Consider the following 24,499-nt stretch of genomic DNA (forward strand, 5'->3'; position numbering starts at 1 on the left):
TATACCTTAATTTGGGCCGTCTGTGCTATAATCATAATAACCCACTATTATAAACAAATTATTGAAATTAGTATGATTCAAGAAAAAATGTAATATTTCTTCCATAATATAAGAGATCAATTTAATAGCAAAAAAGGATTTGTTTTTTTCTTCTTCTAGGGCTGCATCTGTGGCATATGGAGGTTCGCAGGCTAGGGGTCTAATCAGATCTGAAGCTGCTGGCCTACACCAGAGCCACAGCAATGCCAGATCCAAGCTGCGTCTTCAACCTACACCACAGCTCACGGCAACGCCAGATCCTTAAGCCACTGAGCAAGGCCAGGGATCGAATTCGCAACCTCATGGTTCCTAGTCGGATTCGTTAACCACTGAGCCACGACGGGAACTCCTGAAACTGTTGCTTTTTGCTGAGTCAGGAAGAACAACCAAGTTGAAGTTCCACAATGAGATGTAAGACCACAGTTTCTAGTAAATAAACTCTCTGGAAGGAAACCCTGTCAGGCTGTGGTTATAAGCAAATAGAAGTATTACTATAAACAGAAGTCAACGCAAAGGGCAGTGGAAACAGGAGCTCAAACCCACCAGTGATATTAGGCAGACAAGAAAGGCAGAGACACTTAGATAGCAGTGACCATCTAAGATAAGGTGTCTCACATGACTGTAAGATCTGTCTCTTCTTCTACATAAATTTGACCCAACACTATCTAGCACATATGTTTGTATTGTCAATATTCCTATAGAAACTAATCTTCATGCCCCAAATTAGGATTATAGTAACTCCATAATAAGATATTATTCAGTGTGGACTTCTTTTTAGGTCCATCCAAACTATGAGGAAAACTGAAACTTCCATTCATCTTTTGTTGTCTGAAACTAACCTCTTGGTCCATAGCATCCTCATTGCATTTTTCACTTCTGCATTCCTTAGTGTATAAATTAAAGGGTTGATCAAAGGTGTTCCAAGTGTATAAAACACAGCTATCATCTTATCCATGGAGAAGGTGGTTGCAGGGCGTGTGTATATAAATATGCAAGGACCAAAGAACAAGATGACCACAGTGATGTGGGAGATGCAGGTGGAGAGGGCTTTTTTCCTCCCCTCTGCACTGTGGTTTCTCAGAGAATACAAGATGATGACATAGGAGACCATCAGCATGACAAAACTCACTGTACAGATGGCTCCACTGTTGGACACCAAGAGTAGGTTGGTCACATAGGTGTCTGCACAGGCAAGTTTCAGCAAAGGCTGCAAGTCACATATATAATGATCAATCACATTGGGACCACAGAAAGGTAAACTCAAGGCTAGAAAAATCTGAGCTAAAGAATGCACACAGGATCCCACCCAGGCCACAGCCACCAACACACCACAGACCCGGTGGCTCATGATGGTCATGTAGTGCAGGGGCTTACAGATGGCCACATAGCGGTCAACAGCCATGAGGATAAGGATGAAGATCTCCAGGCAGCCAAAGAAATGGAATGAAAAGACTTGCACTATGCATTCATTAAAGGTGATAGTGGCATTCTTCAAAAGGGCATCTGAAATCATTCTAGGAGCTATGCAGGTGGAGAAGCAGGTATCAGATAAGGATAAGTGGAAAAGGAAGAAGTACATTGGACTCCCAAGAGCCTGGCTGGTCTTGATGGCAGTAATAATCAGAAAGTTACCCAGCAATGTCCCCAAGTAGAAAATCAAGAAAGTAAAAAATACGATTTTCTTCCTAATAGGATCCTGAGTCAACCCAAGTAGAATGAACTCAGTCACATTATTGTTCAGATGCATGATTTCATGAATAAGAAGAGGTGAGGTGAAATGGTTTATCTGCAAAAAGAAAAAAAAAAAGAAAAGAAAAAGAACAGAATTCATTCATAATGTGATATGTGATTTTTAGGAATATCTTTAGAAAAATAAATATTCCTCCTCATAGATATTTTAGCTATGGTTTCTTAACAAGTCACCTCAACACTTCATTCCCCAATTTGTAATGACTACCTCATAGGGTCATTATGAGTCTCAAATAAGCTTGTGAGTAATAGACTTTTCTATAACCTTCTTCAAATGCAACCCTTTGTGATTAATGTTAATAATTCAGTGAATACAAATTTAAGAGATACAGTTCCATTTTGTTAACTTCATTGTTTTTCCATATTCAATAAATCTTTTCAAATTCAATAAAATTTCAAATTCAATACACCACACATGTTTGGGTGGTGTATCAGCTGGCATTTTGGAAGTGCATAATACAAAGGTAAAAATCGCAGCCTACTATGACCCCATACAAATGTCTTCTGTGTATGCATATTAACCATGCGTTTGTATACATATTTATAGAAATGTATATTTTATTATTAGGCATATTGAATTATATGCCCAAATTCACTGTGCACTCTCTTCTAAATATTCATACTGATTGAAAAGAGGAAGAGTGTGCATGTATAATCTCTAAGTAAAATGCCCTTTCTTTGAAGCACCTTTATGACATTTAGTATTTGACATACACTAATACAGAGAAGTGAACATTCTTTGGTAACTGGTAATATGTTCAATATCCCCGTTACTATTTTTCACTTTTCCAATTTCTGAAAATCATCCTTCAAAGGATGAAATTTCCTAAGGGTGCCTATAAATTACAGGGGGATACTATCATTCAATAGTTTATATTTTCACGATTCAATGGTTTGCTTAAACATTTTAGATATGAGGTCCTTTGGGAAGATGTCACCAGGCATTTCATGTTGGACCAGATCATGGTTCTAATCCCCAGTAGAGTTTGTTTTATCCAAGTACCTGAAATCTCCACATTACTGTAAAATATTCAGTTATTCAGAAGAAGGATGGAATATAATTTTTCATTAAAAGGGGAGAGGAGAGTTAGTAACCAACTTTATTCAATTTGCCTTCTAACTTGGCAAAATCAAAGATAATTCAACTTTGAAACTTTGTTTCCCTCAAAGGAAGATTTTTTTTTTTTCCAGATATGGAAAAAAAAATTATCATTAGTTTACCTTGAAGAACAAGATCTTTCTTCTAAGTCTTTCTTGTCAAGATGATGTCAAAAAGAACACCATTTGCAAGAAAAACAGAAACTGAATGTGACAAATTTAAATATAATTTGGAAGACTTACCCCATTGTATTCCTTCTCAGTCCCACCCATACATTCAATGCATTCTCTCGAAAGCTGTGAGCAGCCAAAGCAAAGACTGAGACAGACCAAATAGGAAGCAAAATTACTCTTAATTATACTTTTGCTCTCCTTTGGTAAATGTTCTTCTCAACAAAGTTGAAACGTGTAATATTCTTCCAAAACAAAAATTACTCATGGGAAATATCTAATAAAGTGAATTACTTTATTACGTCCAATAAAAAAAAAAATCTCTTTAGACCATGTTATGGTTGGTAAACATTTTAAGCTTTCAGAGAACTGAGTCTTAGTATCTTAATCAGTACAATAAATTTGCACTTCCCTCACCTTATTCGAATGAGTGACCCATATGAAGTATTTGTACTTGAAAACATGGCCTATGTTTGTGAACATTCCTTTGAGTGTGTGGATTTTAATTCATATGTTATCAATCCCTTTAGACTGCCCATTTCAAGAACAACCTTATTTATACATTAGGACAAACATTTTTTGAGATAAATTTAGAACCATAAACACATGTGGTTTCATTAATTTATTAACGATTGTGAATCCCCTCAAACATTCAATCGACAGCATAATCACTAGTCACCTTCCTTCTTCAAATGTAATTTTATTTCCAGCTACTTTAACTGTCTCACAATTCCAGGACCCAACTACTAGGAAACCTCTTCTGACTGCCTTCAGTGAGGGCTTTGTGATAAAGGAAGTTTTTCCTATTCTCCAAGGCCTTCTTTTGATAGCTTTTCTTATAACAGTATATAGGTGATTCTTAAATGCAATTGTGTGTGCTTTCTTTAGCTACTTTCTTAGAAGGAAAATCTTTGAAAACTACATATTCTCAGGATTTTATTCTTCACATTTCCAAACCCAAAGCCCTATACAATGTAGGTATTTAGTAAGTGTTTTTATTTATTAGTTTATTTTTTTTTCACCCCACGGCATTTGGAAGTCCCTGGGTCAGGAATTAGATCCAAACCACAGTTGCAACCTATGCCACAGCTACTGAAACACCAGATTCTTAACCCACCGCACTGGGCCAGGGATTGAATCTGTGTCCCAGCAGGGCAGACACATAGCCTATTCCACTGTGCTATAGCAGGAGCTCCTTTTTTTTCTTTTTTGTATAAGTGTTTTTAAATTGAGCTTTTAAATTACTTCTTATAATAATTATCTCATTGTTTTGGTACTGTTCTGATTATAAAACACATTCACACTGTTAATACTATGGTCATATATATATATATTATGGACAGTGAACAGTCAAACATACTCCCAATCTATAAATGCAGATAAAAATGGGATAAATTTTAAATAACTTAGTAAATCAGCTCTATAACCTGGAGTAGAAATTGCACTCAGAGCAGTGCCGCATGGCTATATAAGATTTTGGAGCTCTGGCACCCATAAGAGAGATCATCTTGAGTATTTGACAAGATTTACATGAATTCTTGGCCCTTCAAGGACACAAGGAGAGCCTTGACATGTTTCCTATCCTCCTAACATTGATGTGTGTTTTTGTACATGTCTCTGTGTATGACCATGGACCCACTTTTTCCAGATGTGTCTTGATAGCTTTCATGAGATTCTCAAAGGAATCTGACACACAAAAAAAGCGGGTTGCAGTGCTTGGGACACAAACAACACAGTTAAAATAGAACATCTTTTAATAATTACTCTACTCACCTCAACTTTTCAACAAGGTTAGCCAACTTTAAAACGCCTCAGTGTGTCAAAAGAATGATGAAGTGATAATATGTTGAGGCAGCAGGTTAACCAAGAAGAACGGAAAGAAAACCACATAGAAAAGGTAGAGAGGTGGCATTCCCGTTGTGGTTCAGTGGATTAAGAACCCAACTAGTGTTCATAAGGATGCAGGTTCAATCCCTGGCCCCACTCATGGTGTTAAGACATCTGGTGTTGCCAGGAGCTGCAGTGTAGGTTGCAAATGTGGGTTAGATCTGGTGTGGCTGTGGCTGTGGCTGTGGCTGTAGGGTAGGCTGACAACTGCAGCTCTGATTTGACCCCTAGCCTGAGAACTTCCATATGCTATGGGTGCTGTCATGAAAGAAAAAGAAGAAAAAAAAAGAGAGAAAGAAAGAAAGAGAAAGAAAGAAAAGATGGAGCAAAGATAAGGGAGGAATCCATACTGGTAAGTGGATCCTTCAACCCTGCAAATCTGTCTTATAGCAGAAGCCACCATGAGAGGCATTGCTTTTCTTAGGACTCTTTTCTTAAACTACCCAGCTGTCCCTGATCAGTTACCCTATACCTCTCTCTTGGGGAAAATCCCTACTCTGATTTTATGTCTATGGAAAAAAATCTCCTTTCTCTTATGTGAAGGTTAATGGATGACTCCAAGATTATTTATCCTTCAAAAGCTCGAATTAAGGAATGATAAACCTCCTTATATATATATGACACATTATCATTCACCTTCATGATACAGTTTTTAGCCTCCATGTTGTCACACTTCCTCTGAACTTTCCATCAAGAGTAGTTGTTCAGCTTTTCAAACTAAATCTCAGATGTGTACCATCTGCAAATTATATTCTTAAAATATCATTTTAGAAATAAGTGAAGAGTAATCATTTTAGTCTTCTATTTAAATGTCTCTTGGATGTGGAAAGCTGACATTCTCCAGAAATTGTCACAGTCATTACCTCTCTTTGTTGTTGTTGCCGTTGTTTCTTTCTTAAAGGAAGTAGGAGCAACATAGTCATAAGACATAAGGAAATATATTTGAAAATTGTTAGATTATTCTGTAATGATGCCTCTCAGTATCATGATGAAAGTAGTCTGTCACTTACCTGTTAGAACACTCGAAATTTGTGTCAAATCTTTCCATCCCTTTTTGAAAGCAGCCTTCCCATGAAATACTAAAAAAAAAAAAAAAAAAAAAAAAAATCTTTCTTAACTCTAAAGGGAATATTTTAAGATATAATGATGTAAGATATTAGCATCCTAGAGAGTAGTATTCCCTAAAGTTTCTCCTCCTTTGCTAATCAGAAACATCCCTGATGTGGTCATAAGTTGAACTTTGCATTTTTCCATTTAGCCTGTGGAAACGTAAGTTACCCCTCCTTGTACTCAAGGGACCAAATACAGAAGAGAGTCTGGAGGTATTAGGTGCCTCAGGTTGACCAAAGATACCAGTGAAAAAGAGGAAAAGGCACGTGTATGGCAGAGAGGGTAACAGAGAACAGGAAGAGGAAAAAATCTTTGTCCTTGGTGTAAGCACCCTATTCCCACCCAATGCCTTTGTTGCCCCTTTTTGCTAGATAAGCTTCTCCCGCTTTTGTAAACTATTTGTAATCGCAAGCTAGGAAAGCCCCCACGGTGCCTGAAGCCAGAGGTTCTGTTCTGTGTGCTTGTCACCATCCCTCACCAAGGAGCCACAGATGTGTAGCAGGTGGTCTGAGGATTAAAATGTATATGAGCCCTGCTAGATAGCAAGTGGTTTGAGGATTAAAATGTATATGAGCCCTGCTAGATTGCTCACATTTTATTCTAATTCAATTCCATTTGTTTTGCTAACTGATGTTAGTACCAGGACGCTTACTAAGGAATACGTATTTTATTGAAGGAATTTTACTTCACTATTGAGAAAAGTCACAATTTTTTCCCAATAGAGTTTCTGAAAGTATAGACCCAGAAACCCTGCCTAATCTTAAAGTCTGATTGGAAATGGATCCAAGAAAGAAAACAGAGTGAACGAAGGGAAGAAACCAAGAAACCAATTCTTTTTTTTTTTGGCTGCATGCATGGCATGTGGAAGTTCCTGGTCCAGGGATGAAACCCATGCCACAATTTTAACCAGAGCTACAGCAGTGAAAACACTGCATCCTTAACCAGCTGAGCTACAAAAGAATTCCCAAGAAACCCATTCTCATCATAAGTTTTCAATTGCAGAATTCACCAATTTCCAAACATTTTCAGAATCTTTTATTTTATTATTTTATATTCTTTATACATTTATGTAAATAATAAAGAGTCCTTGCTACCATCTCAAGAACTCAAATATTACTAATAATTAAATATATTTTAATCTTTTCTCTGCCTCCTGCCTCAAAAGTAACCAATACCTTGATTTTATCCTAAAAATAAAATGCTGTTTATCTATATGTATTTTTTCCTGGCTTTGAATTTTAGGCAACACAGCATCTTATATGTAGTCTACTAGAAATTGCTTTTATTTTTTCACCTAACACTATGTTACTAAGTTTTATGTTGAGTTTGAGTAAAGTCGTAGGCTCATTTTCACTGTTCTATCACATCCTATTGTGTGATTATTTCAAAATATGTTTGTTATCCAGCCAGTAGATATTTGACTACTATGAACAGTAACTATGAATAGTTTTAAATAGGTTGCAGACTGTGGCATATTCAGCTTTACAAAATAATGCCATATATTTCAACAAGGGGTCCAGGAGATGCAATCTAGCTAGGTGCCAGAAAAGAAGAGGGCTGGAATATTAGTGAACAGATCTTATAAACTTCACATGATTAGCAAATAATTAAGTAGGAGAACGTTCTATTTTGTTGTTGTTTTAATGAAGACCATGGATCAATTTTATTCTACAAACCAACCTAGGTTCATATTTTTTTTTTCTTTTTTTCTTTTTTTTTTTTTTTTTGTTGTTGTTGCTATTTCTTCGGCCGCTCCCGTGGCATATGGAAGTTCCCAGGCTAGGGGTTGAATCGGAGCTCTAGCCACCGGCCTACGCCAGAGCCACAGCACGCGGGATCCGAGCCTCGTCTGCAACCTACACCACAGTTTATGGCAACGCCGGATCGTCAACCCACTGAGCAAGGGCAGGGACCGAACCCGCAACCTCATGGTTCCTAGTCGGATTCGTTAACCACTGCGCCACGACGGGAACTCCCCTAGGTTCATATTTTTAACATCAGTTTTAAAATATCAATTCTTAGGTACTTTTTCCTTGTCATATTTGTAATATAAGTCGCTTTTTTTCTTTGCTTTTTTTTGTTTTTGTTTTCATTTTTATATAATGATTTTTATTTTTTTTCCATTATACCTGGTTTACAGTGTTCTGTCAATTTTTTTTTTTTTTTGTCTTTTTGCCATTTCTTGAGCCGTTCCTGCGGCATATGGAGGTTCCCAGGCTAGGGGTCTAATCGGAGCTGTAGCCACCAGCCTACGCCAGAGCCACAGCAACGTAGGATCCGAGCCGCGTCTGCAACTTACACCATAGCTCACTGCAACGCCAGATCCTTTAACTCACTGAGCAAGGCCAGGGACCGAACCCGCAACCTCATGGTTCCTAGTCGGATTTGTTAACCACTACACCACGACGGGAATTCCCTGTCAATTTTCTACTGTACAGCATGGTGACCCAGTTATACATAGAAGTATATATTCTTTTTTTCTCACATTATCATGCTCTGTCATAATCATGGACTTGAAGAATAGATTTTCTTTACTTTTTTTAGGGTCACACCTGTGTCATACAGAAGTTCCCAGACTAGGGATCAAATCGGAGCTACAGCTGCCGGCCTACACCGCAGATATATATATATCAACGCCAGATTTGAGCTGCGTCTACTGTCTGCACCACAGCTCATGGCGATTCCGGATCCTTAACCCCACTGAGCGAGGCCAAGGATGGAACCCACATCCTCGTGGATACTAGTTAGATTTGTTTCCACTGCACCACAACGAGAACTCCTATACTCTAACTTTTTGAAGATTAAAGTAGACCAATGTCCTGTGAATGGCAGATAGTGTCTTCAAAGCAGAAAGTCTCCCCCTTATTTATTAAATATGTGCTCTATAAAGTTAGATTTGGGGATTATTTTTTAAAATATTATTAAGCTATATGATCTATCAAGTTAGATTTTGGGTTTATGATTATGCTTCTATTAATGAGGGGCATATTTATAAAAACATTTCCACCTATTCCTACTTATCTACATTAGATAAAGATGACTTGGAGAGTTTAAGGGAGGAATTACACTGAAGGATTTTAGTGTATTGCATGATCTCATAAAGTTCTTGTCCCCTGGAATATGGCCTGGGCACAAGGCTTAATCAAATATAATAAGACCCTCTGTTGGGAAAATGATAGAAAGATGTATCATATTTACTCTCTCACTGATTTGTTAAAGATGAATTTCTAGGACCTTGAATCCTAAGTAAACCGAGTGCCTCCTACTGGCAAGTCCTGTCTATTCGTACTTTAACTATGACAAATTCCTTACATTGAGTGAAGAAGTTCAAAAGATGGCCATATTAAAGATAGATTTCCTTTTATCCTATTTCATCATTTAAAAATGGTGGGAGGGAGATGAATAGGTAAAGTATAGAGATTTTTAAGGCAGTTAAAACGCTCTATATGATACTAGAATGATGGATGCAGGTCATTGTACATTGGTCCAAAGTCATGGAATGTGCATCAAGAGAGAACCCTAAGGTAAACTATGGCCTTCAAGTATTATTTTGTATCAATGTAAGCTCATCAATTGGAACAATTGTATCACTCTGATAGGGGAGGTTGGTCATGGGGGAGGCTATGTGTGTGTAGGGGCAGAGAGTATAAGGGAAAGCTCTGTACCTTTTTCTCAATTTTACTGTCAACCTAAAACTGCTCTAAAAAATTAAGTCTGAAAAACTTACGGTTTCCAAATGAGATAGGGTGGGGGAGGGGATGCACTGAGGGTTTGGGATGGAAATGTTATAAAATTGTGATTGTCGTTATACAAGTATAAATGTAATAAAATTCATTGAGTAACAAATTTAAAAAGTAAAGTAAGGAGCTCCCATTGTGGCTCAGTGGTTAACAAATCCAACTAGGAGCCATGAGGCTTTGGGTTTGATCCCTGCCCTTGCTCAGTGGGTTAAGGATCTGGCGTTGCTGTGAGCTGTGGTGTAGATTGCATACGCTGCTTGGATCCCGTGTTGCTGTGGCTCTGGCATAGGCCAGTGGCTATAGCTCTGATTTGACCCCTAGCCTGGGAACCTCCATATGCCTCGGGAGCGGCCCAAGAAATGGCAAAAATAAATAAATAAATAAATAAATAAATAAAAGTAAAAAAGACAAAAAAATAAAGTAAAAAAAAAAAAGGAAACAAAGTTTCTTGTAAACAAAATTGTCTTTAATAAAAGTTAATCCAATTTATTTACCTAATTGTTGATGTATAACTTCTACAGGTGAATGCCAAATGTTTCTCTGGAGTGTAATTTTTGAGGGTCATTAGCTACATTGAGGCAATGGCCAGGATACATTCTTTAGATCAGCCTTACTTACAGATGCCTTGGCACTCCAGTCCCCGTCTTTGGCTCAGGAAGCAGGCAAGTGCATTCCCTGAGGAATATGGTGCTTTGTGGTCACTATAGCCTTCCAACATGGTCTCTTGGTCTCCAAGGCTGATGCAATGCTTTAATTATTAAGAATGCTTGCTGCCAAAACCACTTCCACACTAACAGGCACTTTGGTTTATCAACTCCCCAGTGATAACTTCTTTTAACAACCAATGGTTTCTTGGCCAGAAAGTTTGGAGCTGAATCCTACAATGGAGCTACTGACAATGGCTCCTACTAGTAGGTCTCAATTCCCCAACATAATCAAAGATTCTCTGAAGACACTACATCAGCCACCTTGAAAGATGTCTTTGTCTCCAGTGCCCTGTCCAATCAAGAACTGCGACAAAGGCCCGTATGCTTTCCCTCCCATCCATGATTTCATGCCAACTCCCTCTTTTAGACAGAACATCTTCCTAAGATCACTCTTCTCCCCCTTCCTGTCACTCAGTGCATGGGCACAGTGCCATGTTCACATTCAAGACTGGGTGTCCCTTTGAGGGTTCCATTGTTTATATTCACGACAACTAAGGGTAACTTTTTAATGTGCAGCCAGTTGTTTCTCAAATGTATCTTACAGAAAACTTTTGAATAGGTAATCTCTGAAGTTCAGCTTCAGCCTTGGTGTTCAGCCAAAATCATTTATCAATTTAGACTTTGGCACTGGAAAGGCTGAAGAGCTAAGTGTCTATACAAGTATTGTTCCTGACATCTCTGCCCTTCAGGGAAATGACTGCATAGGATGGTGCCATGTCCAATCCCCATCATGGTACTGTTACAAGTTTGTCACAGAATTCAGATTTATTGTTAATATATGAACATTTTCCTCTCACATATTGGTGAAAATTTTAGATGTGACTTGGAGGGGATACCTCTTTATTTGTTTCATGGTTTTGTTTTTCACTTTTTTTTGGATATGAAACATTAAAAAAATTGACATTCTTATAATATCAATGCTTATAAAATTAACCTCTTTTACAAAATGTGAACACAGATATGACAGCCACAGCTGCAACTCAGAGTAAATCACATCAGGAACAAGTACAATAAGATCACAAAGCAGAAATGTAATTGCATATTTTTTTCTTCCTTTCTTTTTTTCTAATCTAACATCTCATTGATAAAGAATGGAATCCTATTTTTTTTTCTTGCTGCAAATTAATTAATAAAATTATCTGATAGGGCTTTCGCAGTTTGGTAATATTTAATTGGGTGTGTGTGCATGCAATCCCCTAAAGAATATGAAATTTATATTTATTAATTTTTACTATTGGTTTGGTTTGGGGATTTTTGTAAAATGATGATCATCGGAAAGGGTCTCAGAGAATTCCTTTAATGAGATGTTGAAAAAAGTTACTAGAATAGGGCAAGAAGAGGGAGGAGGAGAAAGCAAAGTTAAGATGCAGGCTGGGTAAGTTAAAAATGCCCAGTCTTTAAATGGAAGGAAAATAAGCTCTTTCCGGAACCCATTGAGGAAGGTGGATGCTCTATGTACCATTTCTGGTGCCCACAAATACTTTCAAAATCATCTCTCAGCATTGCTTTCAGCAGGGCATGCTGCAACAGAAATGGATCTAGGATCCCCAGCTCCTGGAACAGAACTGAAAAACTAACAACTGGCATGATTTCTATTCTTGCTGTGTGGGTCAGAGACTGGTGCGGGCACACTTGCGTATGTATGTGGGGAGGTCACTGTAGTATCAGCAGTGTAAGGTAATGCTAACTCATCGGTGGTGTGTGGTAGAGCTAACTTATCGTGAGTGACCATCTGGAATCAGCTCCTTGGGCAAAAATTTGTGGGGATCTAGGCAGCCAGGAACATAAAACAGAGGTCCCATCCCCATTAAATCCGTAATGAAATATGCTCTCAGATTAGAGTGGACTTTGGTTAGATTTGGTGTCCGTTAGTATTCTCTACTTTGGTGTTGGCTCTAGTAAGCTCTAACCTTAGAGCTTACGGGTTCTTGGAATAGAAGCAAATGCTATTTAATACATACTTTGGCACTTCTGTTCCCATTCAAGTTGTCAAAGCCTGGCTGGATGTAACTCAATCAATCACCTCAGCTATTTTTAAAAAACTTTTTTCTTCATATTCTTTGTATTATTTATTGTCTTAATTTTTAAAAATATGATTTACCATGTATGCCATGGTACATGTTTAGAATTTTCCTGCTGATGATATTTTGAAATGGGGCAGGAGACATTCTGGTTTTTTTGATTGTATCTTTGTTTAATAACTTTCATATGAACATACTCTAACCACCAATATTCTTCCTGGCTTAAAATTATTTAAATTTCTGAAAACATTTACTGGTTCAAAAAGGACTTAACATCCTTTCCAATATTGTATGTAGCCAACATACTCTCTTTTTGGGGTGGTGCTGTGCCCACGGCATATGAAATTTCCCAGGCCAGGGATAGAACAAGGGCCACAGCAGTGACCCAAGCTGCAGTGACAACACCAGATTCTTAACCCTCTGCACCACAAGAGAACTTCCAACAAACTCTCTTGAGAGTTGCATTAACTGTCAATTGATTTTCCCATTTGCTTAATCACTTAAGATCTCTGAATTGTCTTCGAACTATTTAATACTCAGAGCATTCATGCCTATCACTTATCTTGGAGAATTCTACTCTTGCAAAGATTAATACATACAAATACCTCAACTGGCTTATAGAATATCAACACGTAGAAGATGCACAGAGACTCAAATTCCCAGAACTCCCCCCACTGCACTCTTTCTCTGCCTCCTGAATCCAATAAACTTATTAGAATCCAAGCCCAGAGCAGCAGCTGCCACAAGCCCCTTCTCCAACCACCAACATGACCCATGATCCTAGCGTTTTGATAAGTTGGGGACATGAAGAGTTTCTGTGCACAGCTAAATCCTCACACCCTTGGAACATAGAAAGCTGGGCTCTTCTGAGAACATGAGACTACACTTCCTGGATTATTCATGTCTTTCCCCCGATACTCACATGACTAGGAGAGGTTCCCAAAATGTAAAGTACAGGCCCTTCTCCTCCCTTTAATTTTAAGGAAACTACCCTTTCACATCCGTATTTCTTTCTCACTTGTTCTCAGTCTTGAATTTTCCACCTTCTGAATCTTGATATGCAATTCTCTCACTCCCAACCGTCCCTGCATCATTATTAGAAAAGCCTTCTCTATTGCAAAGTTGTCAGTTTTTCCATAGTTTCCTCTGTTACAATGACAGGTACTTCTCATTTAAATTTTGTCTGTTTTTATTACTGTGATAGAAAGAATACATTTCCAGATAGCTACACATTGTCCCAGTAACTTTTTTTTTTTTTTTTTTTTTTTGCTTTTTAGGGCCTCACTCGTGGCATATGGAGATTCTCAGGCTAGGGGTCAAATCAGAGTTACAGCTGCTGGCCTATGCCACAGCCACAGTAACGCAGGATCTGAGCTGCCTCTGCAAACTACACCACAGCTCACAACACTGCCAGATCCTTAACCCACTGAGCGAGGCCAGGGATTGAACCTGCAACCTCATGGTTCCTAGTCAGATTCATTTCCCCTGCACCACAATGGGAATTCCTGTCCTAGTAACTTTTTTGAATGATTTATATGTTTCCATTAATTTGAGATATTGCTTTAACCTTATTCCAAAATCTCATATTCATTATGTTCTATGTCAGGGGTTTATGTTCAGTTTAAATGAGATATTTATCTGTTGTTAATACCACATTTTTATAATTATTATAGCTGTCTGCTATATTTTGATATCTGGTAGGCCTTTCCGTTATTTTTTTTTTTCCTCCAAAGTTACCAGCACATTTATTTTTCAATATGAGCAAACTTGTTTGGTTAAAAAGTGTATTATTAACAATTTTACTGGGGAACTCTTTAATGTGTAGGTAACCTTGTGCATAGTTGAGGTTTTTAAGATGTAGAAAATCTTAATTTTAGGACTAGTGATTTTTTTTTTTTTTTTTTTTTTTTTGGTCTTTTCTAAGGCCGCACCCACAGCATATGGTGGTTCCCAGGCTAGGGGTCTAATCGGAGCTGTGGCCACCGGCCTACACCAGAGCCACAGCAATGCAGGATCCGAGCCGCATCTGTGACCTACACCACAACTCACGGCAACGCTGGATCCTTAACTCACTGAGCCCGAGGCTAGGGATCAAACCCGCAACCTCATGGTTCCTAATCAGATTCGTTAACCACTGAGCCACAATGGGAACTCCCAAGGACTAGTGATATTAAAGGAGGTATTTCTAGGAACTTACACAGACGTTTAATAACTTGGGTGGAGCAACATCCTTAAAGGATTCAGACAAAAATTGTCTAGTTAGAATTCAATACTTCTCAAAATTATCTTTCAAAACAATGGTGAAGTAAAGACTTTCAGGTATTCAAAAGTCAAGGAATCCATCAATTCCAGATTTCAGTTCAAGAAGGGTTAAGGAGGTCTTTCAGTCAGAAGATAAAGGATACCCAGGGGAAATCTGGATCTCCTGAAAGGAATGAGGGCCCCCAGAAGTGGTGAATATATGTGTACATACAAATAATACGGGAGTTCCCATTGCAGCTTAGTGGGTTAAGGACCCAAGGTTGTCTCTGTGAGGATGTAGGTTCGATCCCTGGCCTTACTCAGTGGGTTAAGGATCTGGCGTTGCCACAAGCTGCAGAGTAGGCTGCAGATGTGGCTTGGATCCAGCATTGCTGTAGTTGTGATGTAGGCCAGCAGCTATAGCTGTGATTCGACCCTTGGCCTGGGAACTTCATATGCTGTAGGTAGAGCCATAAAAAGAAAAAAAAAAAACAAAAACAAAAACACAATGACCTTAATGTCAGAAAATATCATTATTAATTAATTTTAAAAAGTGAAACATAATTTCATCTCAATACATTAGCATCTCAATGCTTCCTTATCCGTGTACCAGATATTAAAAATCCAAATTTAAATGTCCACTTGATATAGCCATAACCTTCCTCTTCAATATGTTAAATGTGCCGATCCGTATAAAACCACCCCAAACGGGGCTAAAAGCTGAGGGTATTGCAAGTTTTAAAGCCTCCTGGACTATGAGAAAAGTTTCAGGGGGTTCCTGTTGTGGATCAGCGAGTTAAAAATATGACTGGAATCCACAAGGATACGGGTTCACTCCCTGGCCTCATTCACTGGGTTAAGCATCCTATGTTGCCGTGAGCTGTGGGGTAGGTCACAGATGTGGCCTGGATCTGGTGTTGCTGTAACTGTGGTGTAGGCTGGCAGCTACAACTCCGATTTGACCCCAGCCAATATATATATAAAGCAATGTTTCAAAAATGCCCTCATCTTTAAGGGAGAGCTGTAAACGGTCACAATTCTGCTTTGTCGGTTTATCTATCACTTGGGTAACTGTCTGGCCCTCTGAGATTGGAAATGTCACCCAAAAAGCAGAAGCTAAATGAACCCATCCTACAGTCCTGGGAACATGCGCGAGGTAGGAAAGGAAACCATGGGAGAAAAGTGACTAAAAATCTATCCCAAGAAAATGAATTTGAACCACATCTACAATTATAGGTATTACAAAGTGGAAGAATCTTGCTATTATATGAAGAGTTAGCAAGAAATATTTGGGATAAAATCAGGAATACAGGGTGCTCTAGAGACTGCTCCTGGGGCAGTAGTAGCAGCTTTCTGCCAGATTTAAGATGTTTCAAAATCCATTTGGAAAAGATGCCAAATATACCATTTACAAATTTTTTTTCCTTCTTTTGTCTTTTTAGGGCTGCACCTGCGGCATATGGAGGTTCCCAGGCTGGGGGTCTAATCGCAGCTGTAGCTGCTGGCCTATGCCACAGCCACAGCAATGCAGGATCCCAGCCATGTCAGTGACCCACACCAGAGGTCATGGTAACCCAGGATCCTTAACCCACTGAAGGAGGCCAGGGAGTGAACCTGTGTCCTCAGGGACACTAGTCAGGTTCATTAACCACTCAGCCACAATGGGAACTCCCAGAATTATTTATTTTAATAAATCTTATTAGAGTATAATTGACTTATGCAGAATTCTTAACTTAAGCACAACACCTTTGCTCAGACCTTTCAGAGAAAAATAGAAACAAAGACTCAACCTGGAGCAAAAAGGAAAAGCTAGTTACTAAAGATAGCAGGCAATATATTTTTTTCAAGTTGGGAATTTGTCACATCTGTGGACAAATAAGCTCAGCTAATTATATGATAAATGTTCAGGTAAAGATCAGTTCCCAGGAGGATTTCCTAAACAGGTAGGGGAACAAGCCACCCAACCCTATCCCTGCACAGATGAGGGCAACTTGATTAGTGGTCTTTTCTGTAGTTTCTACAACCCTTTGGTTAACGTGGCATTTAGGCTATCTTCCCACTAGGTGGCACTCGAGTCAAATAGTAGGCTAAGTCCAACTCCTTCAAATTTCACCCCAAAATTTTGTAGATGTGCTTGTCTTCCAGAAGATGTTAACAGACTGTGTATATTTTTAACTATGTTGTGCTTCATCCTGGGAATAGTACTTTGGGATCACACTAACCTATATTATCTTAAATTCATGACCTGGATCTCAGGTGAGTCTTTGATGCTGCTCAACCATCACACTGGAATTCCAGGATCCACTTATTCTCTCACAGTTCTAAAGTGAGTTACGGACCATTAGGACTGTCAGTGATAAAGAACTGGAGGAGTATCTCCACCTTTCCCTCTGTCTTTAAAATTCCAGTACTTCTTCTTCCTTTCTCAGTCTCAACCCATGATTTACTTTCTACATAAAGAAACCATGAAACAATTAGAAATCATTTGTACAAATTCACATCACTCTGTTCACCCCCAGGATCTATAACCACATAATCAGCTTCCCCGGCCCCTCTCCACCTGCTATAGAATCCTGCTCCCTGTAATCTATCTGTTCTACTACTCAAAGCCACTATCTCCACTGTGCACCAGATCCCATTTCCTCCTGTCTACCTAAGAGCAGTGGTCTGACAATTCACTCCTCTCTCCCCTTAGCAAACTCTGTGCAGGATCTTTCCCATCACCATCAAACATCTTGTTTCCTTCATCTTAAAATATCTTCTTTTTTATCCCCACTCCCTTCCCAGCTACTTTTTCATTAATTTCATCCCTACCATGTAAAATATGTTGGAAAAGTTTTCATACTGCCTATATCTAATTCCCTTCCTCTCAGTTCTTCTTAAACCAATTCCAGCCAGTTTTCCCCAGCATTCCACCTTAAAAAAATTCTTGGCCATATTGCATATGACCTGCACATTGTTAAATCCATGGCTCCTTCCTCTGTACACTTACTCACTTGGTTTTCCATTTACCTTTCTTTCCTTTTTTTTTTTTTTTTTTGCCATTTCTTGGGCCGCTCCCGCGGCATATGGAGATTCCCAGGCTAGGGGTCTAATCGGAGCTGTAGCTGCCAGCCTACACCAGAGGCACAGCAACGCGGGATCTGAGCCATGTCTGCAACCTACACCACAGCTCACAGCAATGCCGGATCCTCAACCTACTGAGCAAGGCTAGGGATCGAACCCGCAACCTCATGGTTCCTAGTCAGATTCGTTAACCACTGCGCCACGATGGGAACTCCTACCTTTCTTTCCTGATTGTCCTCCTGCTTCACAGGTCGCTCCACATTTTATTTTGTTGACTCTGTCTTTTCTCTCTGACTACTTAAGATTGCTGTACCCCAGGGCTCAGTCTTAGGTGTCCTTCTTTTCTTCTGTCTCTACATACTGCTTCCATAATGCATGCCATCCTATAGCTTTGAATTATTATTGCTGAATATTTGCAAATTATATCTGCATCCAAGACTATGCTCCCTAACTCCAGACTCAACCTAACTGCCCACTGAAATCTCCACTTTGTTGTCTAAAAACACTTAAAATTTTAAATGTCAAAAAATGAACTGGAGTTCCCGTCATGGCTCAGTGGTTAACGAATCCGACTAAGAACCACGAGGTTGTGGGTTCGATCTCTGGCCTTGCTCAGTGGGTTGAGGATCTGGCGTTGCTGTGAGCTGGGGTGTAGGTCGCAGACGTGGCTCGAATCCCGCGTTACTGTGGCTCTGGTGTAGGCCGGTGGCTACAGCTCCGATTAGACCTCTAGCCTGGGAACCTCCATATGCCGCATAGAAAAAGACAAAAAAAAAAAAAAAAAAAAAGAGGAACTGATTCCACTGCCTTTCACCCTCACCCCATCCCCACCACCATGTTCTTCTTCCAGAGAAGGCTTTCCTCAGTTAAAGGCAAGTCCATCCTATCAATAGCTCAGGCCAAAAGTCTTTAAGTAACTCTTCCCTTTTCCCTTCATACCCGCATCTAATCTAACACAAAATTCTGCTGGTTCTACCTTCAAACTATGTGCAGAATTCAACATTTCTTACTATCATTACCAAGTTGATCAGAGGAAGTCATATTTGGTTCTCACCAAGATCATTCCATAACTTGCCCCCCTGATTCTATCATTACTGTCCTTACCCCCCTCCCCAGGTCACCCCGTAATTGAGCAGCCAGAGTAGTCTTGTCACAGATAAGCCAAGTCTGCTCTTCTCTGATCAGAGCTTTCTAATGGTGCTCAGTTTCACTCTTACCAAAACGCTACACTTAAAATGCATAAGCAATGAGGTCCTACTGTACAGTCCAGGGAACTATATCCAATCTTTTGGGATAGAACATGATGGAAAGTAGTAAGAGGAAAAGAATGTGCATATATACATATAGCTGGGTCACTTTGCTGTACAGCAGCAATTGGCACAGCATTTTAAATGAACTATACTTTAATTAAAAAACAGCAACAACAAAAAGCGAATCCTTACCTCAACCTACCAGGCACTATATTCATAATGGGACATCATCTCCTGCTGCTCTCTGGCTTCCCACCTCACTTACCACCAGTTACTGGTCCTTGAATCCACCAGACCCTGGTCTTCAAGTGAATATCCTCATGGCTGACTCAGCATCTTCCAATATTTACTCAAACGTTATGTCCTCCATGAAGACTGATCATTTAAATTTTAAGACTGACTACTTAACATTTCAAACTGAAGTTCCCGTTGTGGCTCAGTGGAAATGAATCTGACTAGTATCCAAGAGGATTCAGATTCGATCCCTGGCCTTGCTCAGCGGGTTAAGGATCCTGCGTTGCTGTGAGCTGTGCTGTAGTTTGCAGATGTGGGCTCAGATCCCGCATTGCTGTGGCTGTGGGGTAGGCCAGTGGCTGCAGCTCCAATTCGACCCCTAGCCTGGGAACCTCCATATGCCCCAGGTGTGGCCCTAAAAAGATAGATAAATAAATAAAATAAAATAAAATAAAATATCAAGCTGACCTTGCCCTGATAATTTTCATTCCCATAGTTAGTGTAAACCTAATGAAACACATTATTTATAGGTTAGATAATTAATCCAAGTCTTTCTCCTTCTCAGGAATCTAAGCTCATGGGGGAAGGAATCTTTCTTTGTTTGCTGCTTCATCTCAAGTGCCTAAACTATTTGGGCCCACAGGGGTTAATCGATACATACTTGTGGAAATAATGAAAATATTTCTAAGATGTGCAGAACTAAAGAATGAAAAAAACTTGGTAGATTCAGATCTTTGGTCATATATCATGAATATAAATTAAACTGAAACAAATCTAGATGAGACATGAATCCACCACATATCTACAGAACATCTTTTCAAAACAGCTTATTGTATATTAATTGCTGTAAATGCTATAAATATTTTAAATTATTGATTACTCAGTAAATTTGAAAAATTGACCCTTAGACAAAAATGAACATTTCATTACTATAAATTTTTAGCAAAATTGCATAGAATTCTGTGCTAGGCACAAAGGATGGAAACCATTCCAGTTACCAAAGAATCTTCGTTCTGTCTTCTTTTTTCCCCTTACCACTTTAATAAAGCCTTTAAATATCTCCCTATGTGGAAAAAAAAAAAAGATTTTTTCCTAATGAATAGCTGGAGTCCATACTTTGCACTTGCACTTAGCACTTTGCGTTGGCTCTCTTGACCTCCAGCCCACTATCTTCACTTGGGAAGGTTTGGAATGCTAAAAGCCATGTTTATATCTTGGTCTCCGAATATAAATTAGATCCCTCCCTGTACATGCTTTCCTGAGGGACTTGGAAGATGATAGCTTTGGCCGTCTTCTTTTAGCTCTTGGCAACATATGAGCAAACCACGCCCAGAGGAAGATGAGAAATTTGCTTTATGCTCAATGTTCCACAGATGGTAAGTAGCCGTTAAACTCCTCCAACTCCTATTTTTAATCCTTACTTCACTGCTCTGTGTACTAAAATACAGCTTTTGGGAAAGGCAAGATCATTTTTGTCAATCCAACTCTAATTACACCTCCAGTCATTAAAATAATTTGGCTAATTAGTTCAAAAATTACAATAAAGTTGTTGTGGCACGTCCTCCTCTATAACTTTGGGAAATAATGTTCCACCAGGAAAATGGCAAATTACTGGCAAATCATCTGATAGTCCTGTCCTACCTGAGCCTGGCCTATGACCACAGCAGGTCAAGGGTCAGCACTGCAGAAGTATTGAAAAAAAATACCATTTAATCCAGGGCATAAGCAAATATTTAAATATTGAATTTATGAAAGGGAGTTTAAGTGAAAGACAACAGATTAATGGGGGAGGTGCTAAGATAGTTATGGATGAGAAATAAACAATAAAAATGGCAAGAGCTGGAGTTCCCACAGTGGCTTCGCAGATTAAGAACCCGACTAGTACCCATGAGGATGCAGTTCAATTCCTGGCCTTGCTCAGTGGATTAAGGATCTCTCATTGCCATGAACTGCAGCAGAGGTCACAGATTTGGCTAGGATCCCATGTTGCTGTGGCTGTGGTGTAGGCTGGCAGCTGCAGCTATGATTCAACCCCTAGCCCAGCAACTTCCATATGTCATAGGCACCACCCTAAAAAGAAAAATAATAATAATAACAGCAATAATAATAATAACAATAATACATTTTTGAAAAAGGGCAACAACAATCCAGGAAGTATCAGAACCCCAGGAGGTAACGGATGTCATTTTGGCTACCTCAGAGCAGAGGATCTTCCTAAGTTAGGAATTATTTCCAGGAACCAAGTCTTGCTTTTCATTTACATTGTGACACTGCTCGAGGATACCAATGGCCACCAAAAACGACTTCAGTGGTAAAAATAAGTTTTCCAGTGGGGAGGGGAAGAAAAGCACTGCATCTTGAGAAGCATAGGACTCTGTTGGGTGATATCACGTGTAGCCATTCTGTAATTGAGGTACAGATCACAGTGCAGGAAACAATGATGAAATGGTTATACTGTGATCTAGATTTCTGCATGTCGATCTGGCCCCAGGGATTGGACTATATTCAATCTTTGGTGATAGAACCTTATGGAAAATAGGGTCACTAAGCTGTCCAGCAGAAATTGATACAACAGTATAAATTAACTATAATTTAAAAAAAAAGAAGTTTTTGATGTAGAGAATGATGGCAAAAGTAGAAGAATCATTGAATAGAGTTATGGAGGGTTGTATGCCGTAATGACACAATCTCCTCATCTAAGGACCAGAAGTTAGAGGAAAACAGCCACCAAATAAGATGAGGGCCAGTTTTTAGAGGGAAGCAACAGTGCTGTGGTGAGACAAGGCTTTAACAGCCATAAGGACAGATGGCAAATCTCAACATGGCGGATGCATAGTGAGGGGCAGGTGAAGGGCTCAAGGTGTGCTTGGAGAGTTAGAGGCTGTAGAAGGATTAACCAGGTAATTCAAGGACAAGGCAAGGTGCTTCTATAGGCAATGGGAAGCCAAAGAATGTCATGAAACAGTAGAGTATCCTAATCCTTCTAAACACTCTAAATCATAAATCAGATGAATATTTTAAAGAAAACCCTCCAGCTGTTAATGGAGAATGATCAGTTTTATTTCTCACACATCTCTGAAAGAAGAATCTCTCCTTTTCAGAAACACGCAGTATTCCAAGCATGACAGTCACTTGCCAACCACATTCCCTGGTTTCATCCACAGTTTCCTCATGGCATTTTTCACCTCTGTGTTCCTCAGGGTGTAGATCAGGGGATTCAACATGGGTGTGATGATGGAATCGGACACAGCCATTGCCTTGTCTATGGGGTAGATGGCCACAGGCCTCACGTACAAGAACGTGCACGGCACAAAGAACATGACAACCACTGTGAGGTGGGAGCCGCAGGTGGAGAGGGCTTTCCGCCACCCTTCAGAGCTGCAAGACCTCAGGGAGCAGAGGATGACCACGTAGGAGGAGATGAGGATAAGGCAGATGGCCACACACATCACCCCACTGTTGAGGATGACTAAGAGGCCCAGGAGGTGGGTGTCCGTGCAGGCCAGGTTCAACAGTGGAAACAGATCACATATAAAGTGGTCTATGATATTGCGACCACAGAAAGGTATCTGATACATGAAGACAAGCTGTATTGCTGCATGAATAAACCCCCCCACCCAGGCCCCTGCCAGCAACAGGTGGCACACCCAAGGCCTCATGATGACCATGTAGTGCAGGGGCTTACAGATGGCCACGTAGCGGTCATAGGCCATCACGATGAGAAGGATGATCCCCACGCCACCGAAGAAGTGCTCCGCGAAGAGCTGGGCCATGCAGCCTTCCAGGGAGATGACAGTGCTCCCAGAGAGGGAGTCCACAATCATCTTGGGGGCAATGACAGAAGAGAAAGCGACATCCAAAAGGGACAAGGAGGTTAAGAAAACATACATAGGTGATCTCAGACTCTGACTTGTGACCATGGTTACCATGATGAGGAGGTTTCCCAAGACGGTGGACACATACATGACCAGAATCACAGCAGAGAGTAGTCGCCTCAGCTCCGGATTCTTTGTAATGCCCAGAAGGACGAATTCTGTCACGTGGCTTTGATTTGCCATGTATCCTGGCAAACTGGTGGTGCTATGGGCACCAACTGAGAGTTATAAAATCTGAAAAAGCAACATATGATTTGGAATTAGTGATTCTTTGACTTCATGTAGTTCCAGGATCTCAGGGGATTTTTTTTTTCCTGTATTCATCGTCCAGGCCTTTGGCTTTTAATAACCTGCAAAAGAAAGAGCTTAAAAGAGAGCTCCTCAATGAATGCTAGTTTCTCCCTGAGACATTCCTCCTCTCCCTTTAAATGGTGCTTCCAGGTGAAGTACGTTTCCCCCTTTTACTGTTACTAGTAATAACCAATTTGCTGAGCATCTACTTTACTCCAGGTACTAGAATAATCCTCTGACTGACTATTTTTATCACTGAGGGAACTGATTCTCATAGAGTTTAGGAAATTTTACCAAGGTTGCACAGCAAGTCCGTGGTGACGCCTAAATGTTGACCATATTTTCTGATGCCAGAATCAGTGCCCTCAAACATCAATATTTTTTTCTCTAGTCATTATACTGTGATTTTTATAATTTTCGAATCACCATGCTATGTATATGACAATATAGCATTCCTATTTTATCTCCAAATACATATGAACTTATTTCTTCTTTCTGTGCTCTTTTTTAAATGCTATGACAATTCTTTTGTAATTGTGTATTTTATCATAAATATCCAATTATTGAAATACATCTAAAACTAGTGATTATATAATTCCTGCCTAATATATTTCTCATTAATGAAGGTTCCCAGGTAAGATGATCCAGCCAGACCTAGGCCACAATATACTTGATTCAAATCTGAATCAGCTCAAGTCATTCCTTTCATTTCCTCTGTTCCCTAAATGGAGCAAAATATTCTGGAACATAGTAGGAACAACAATTCAATAATTAGCTTTTAGGTTCACTAACTATGTTGCAAGGTGCCAAGTATAATATATGTATTACCTCATTTAAAACTCACGATACCATGTGAAGTAGGTACCATTACTATTCCCACCTTAAAGTAGAGAAATTGAGGTCTTGGGAAATTAAATCTCTTGCATAAGATTATATACCTAGCTTGCTATGAAGCTGACATTTTTGTATCTCACACCTCAAATTCTTTTCTTTTCTTTTTTTGTCTTTTTGTTTTTTTAG

At 39.5% G+C, this 24,499-nt stretch overlaps 2 protein-coding genes across 2 annotated transcripts; both read right to left on the reverse strand.

Annotated features, from left to right (window-relative positions):
* Positions 1–853: 853 nt before the first annotated feature.
* Positions 854–1,786, reverse strand: LOC110259079 (olfactory receptor 4C16-like). The gene has a single exon (XM_021082374.1). The coding sequence runs from the start codon at positions 1,784–1,786 to the stop codon at positions 854–856; it is 933 nt and encodes a 310-aa protein (XP_020938033.1).
* Positions 1,787–22,441: 20,655 nt separating this feature from the next.
* Positions 22,442–23,371, reverse strand: LOC100623999 (olfactory receptor 4C6-like). The gene has a single exon (XM_021082367.1). The coding sequence runs from the start codon at positions 23,369–23,371 to the stop codon at positions 22,442–22,444; it is 930 nt and encodes a 309-aa protein (XP_020938026.1).
* Between the last annotated feature and the right edge of the window lie 1,128 nt (positions 23,372–24,499).

Source organism: Sus scrofa, unplaced genomic scaffold (genome assembly GCF_000003025.6).
Source record: "Sus scrofa isolate TJ Tabasco breed Duroc unplaced genomic scaffold, Sscrofa11.1 Contig74, whole genome shotgun sequence".
In the NCBI taxonomy this organism is placed as follows: Eukaryota; Metazoa; Chordata; class Mammalia; order Artiodactyla; family Suidae; genus Sus; species Sus scrofa.

Bases quoted from the DNA above. Each gene is read 5' to 3' on its own strand.
- LOC110259079 (XM_021082374.1), bottom strand. From the start codon at position 1,786: ATGCATCTGAACAATAATGTGACTGAGTTCATTCTACTTGGGTTGACT.
- LOC100623999 (XM_021082367.1), bottom strand. From the start codon at position 23,371: ATGGCAAATCAAAGCCACGTGACAGAATTCGTCCTTCTGGGCATTACA.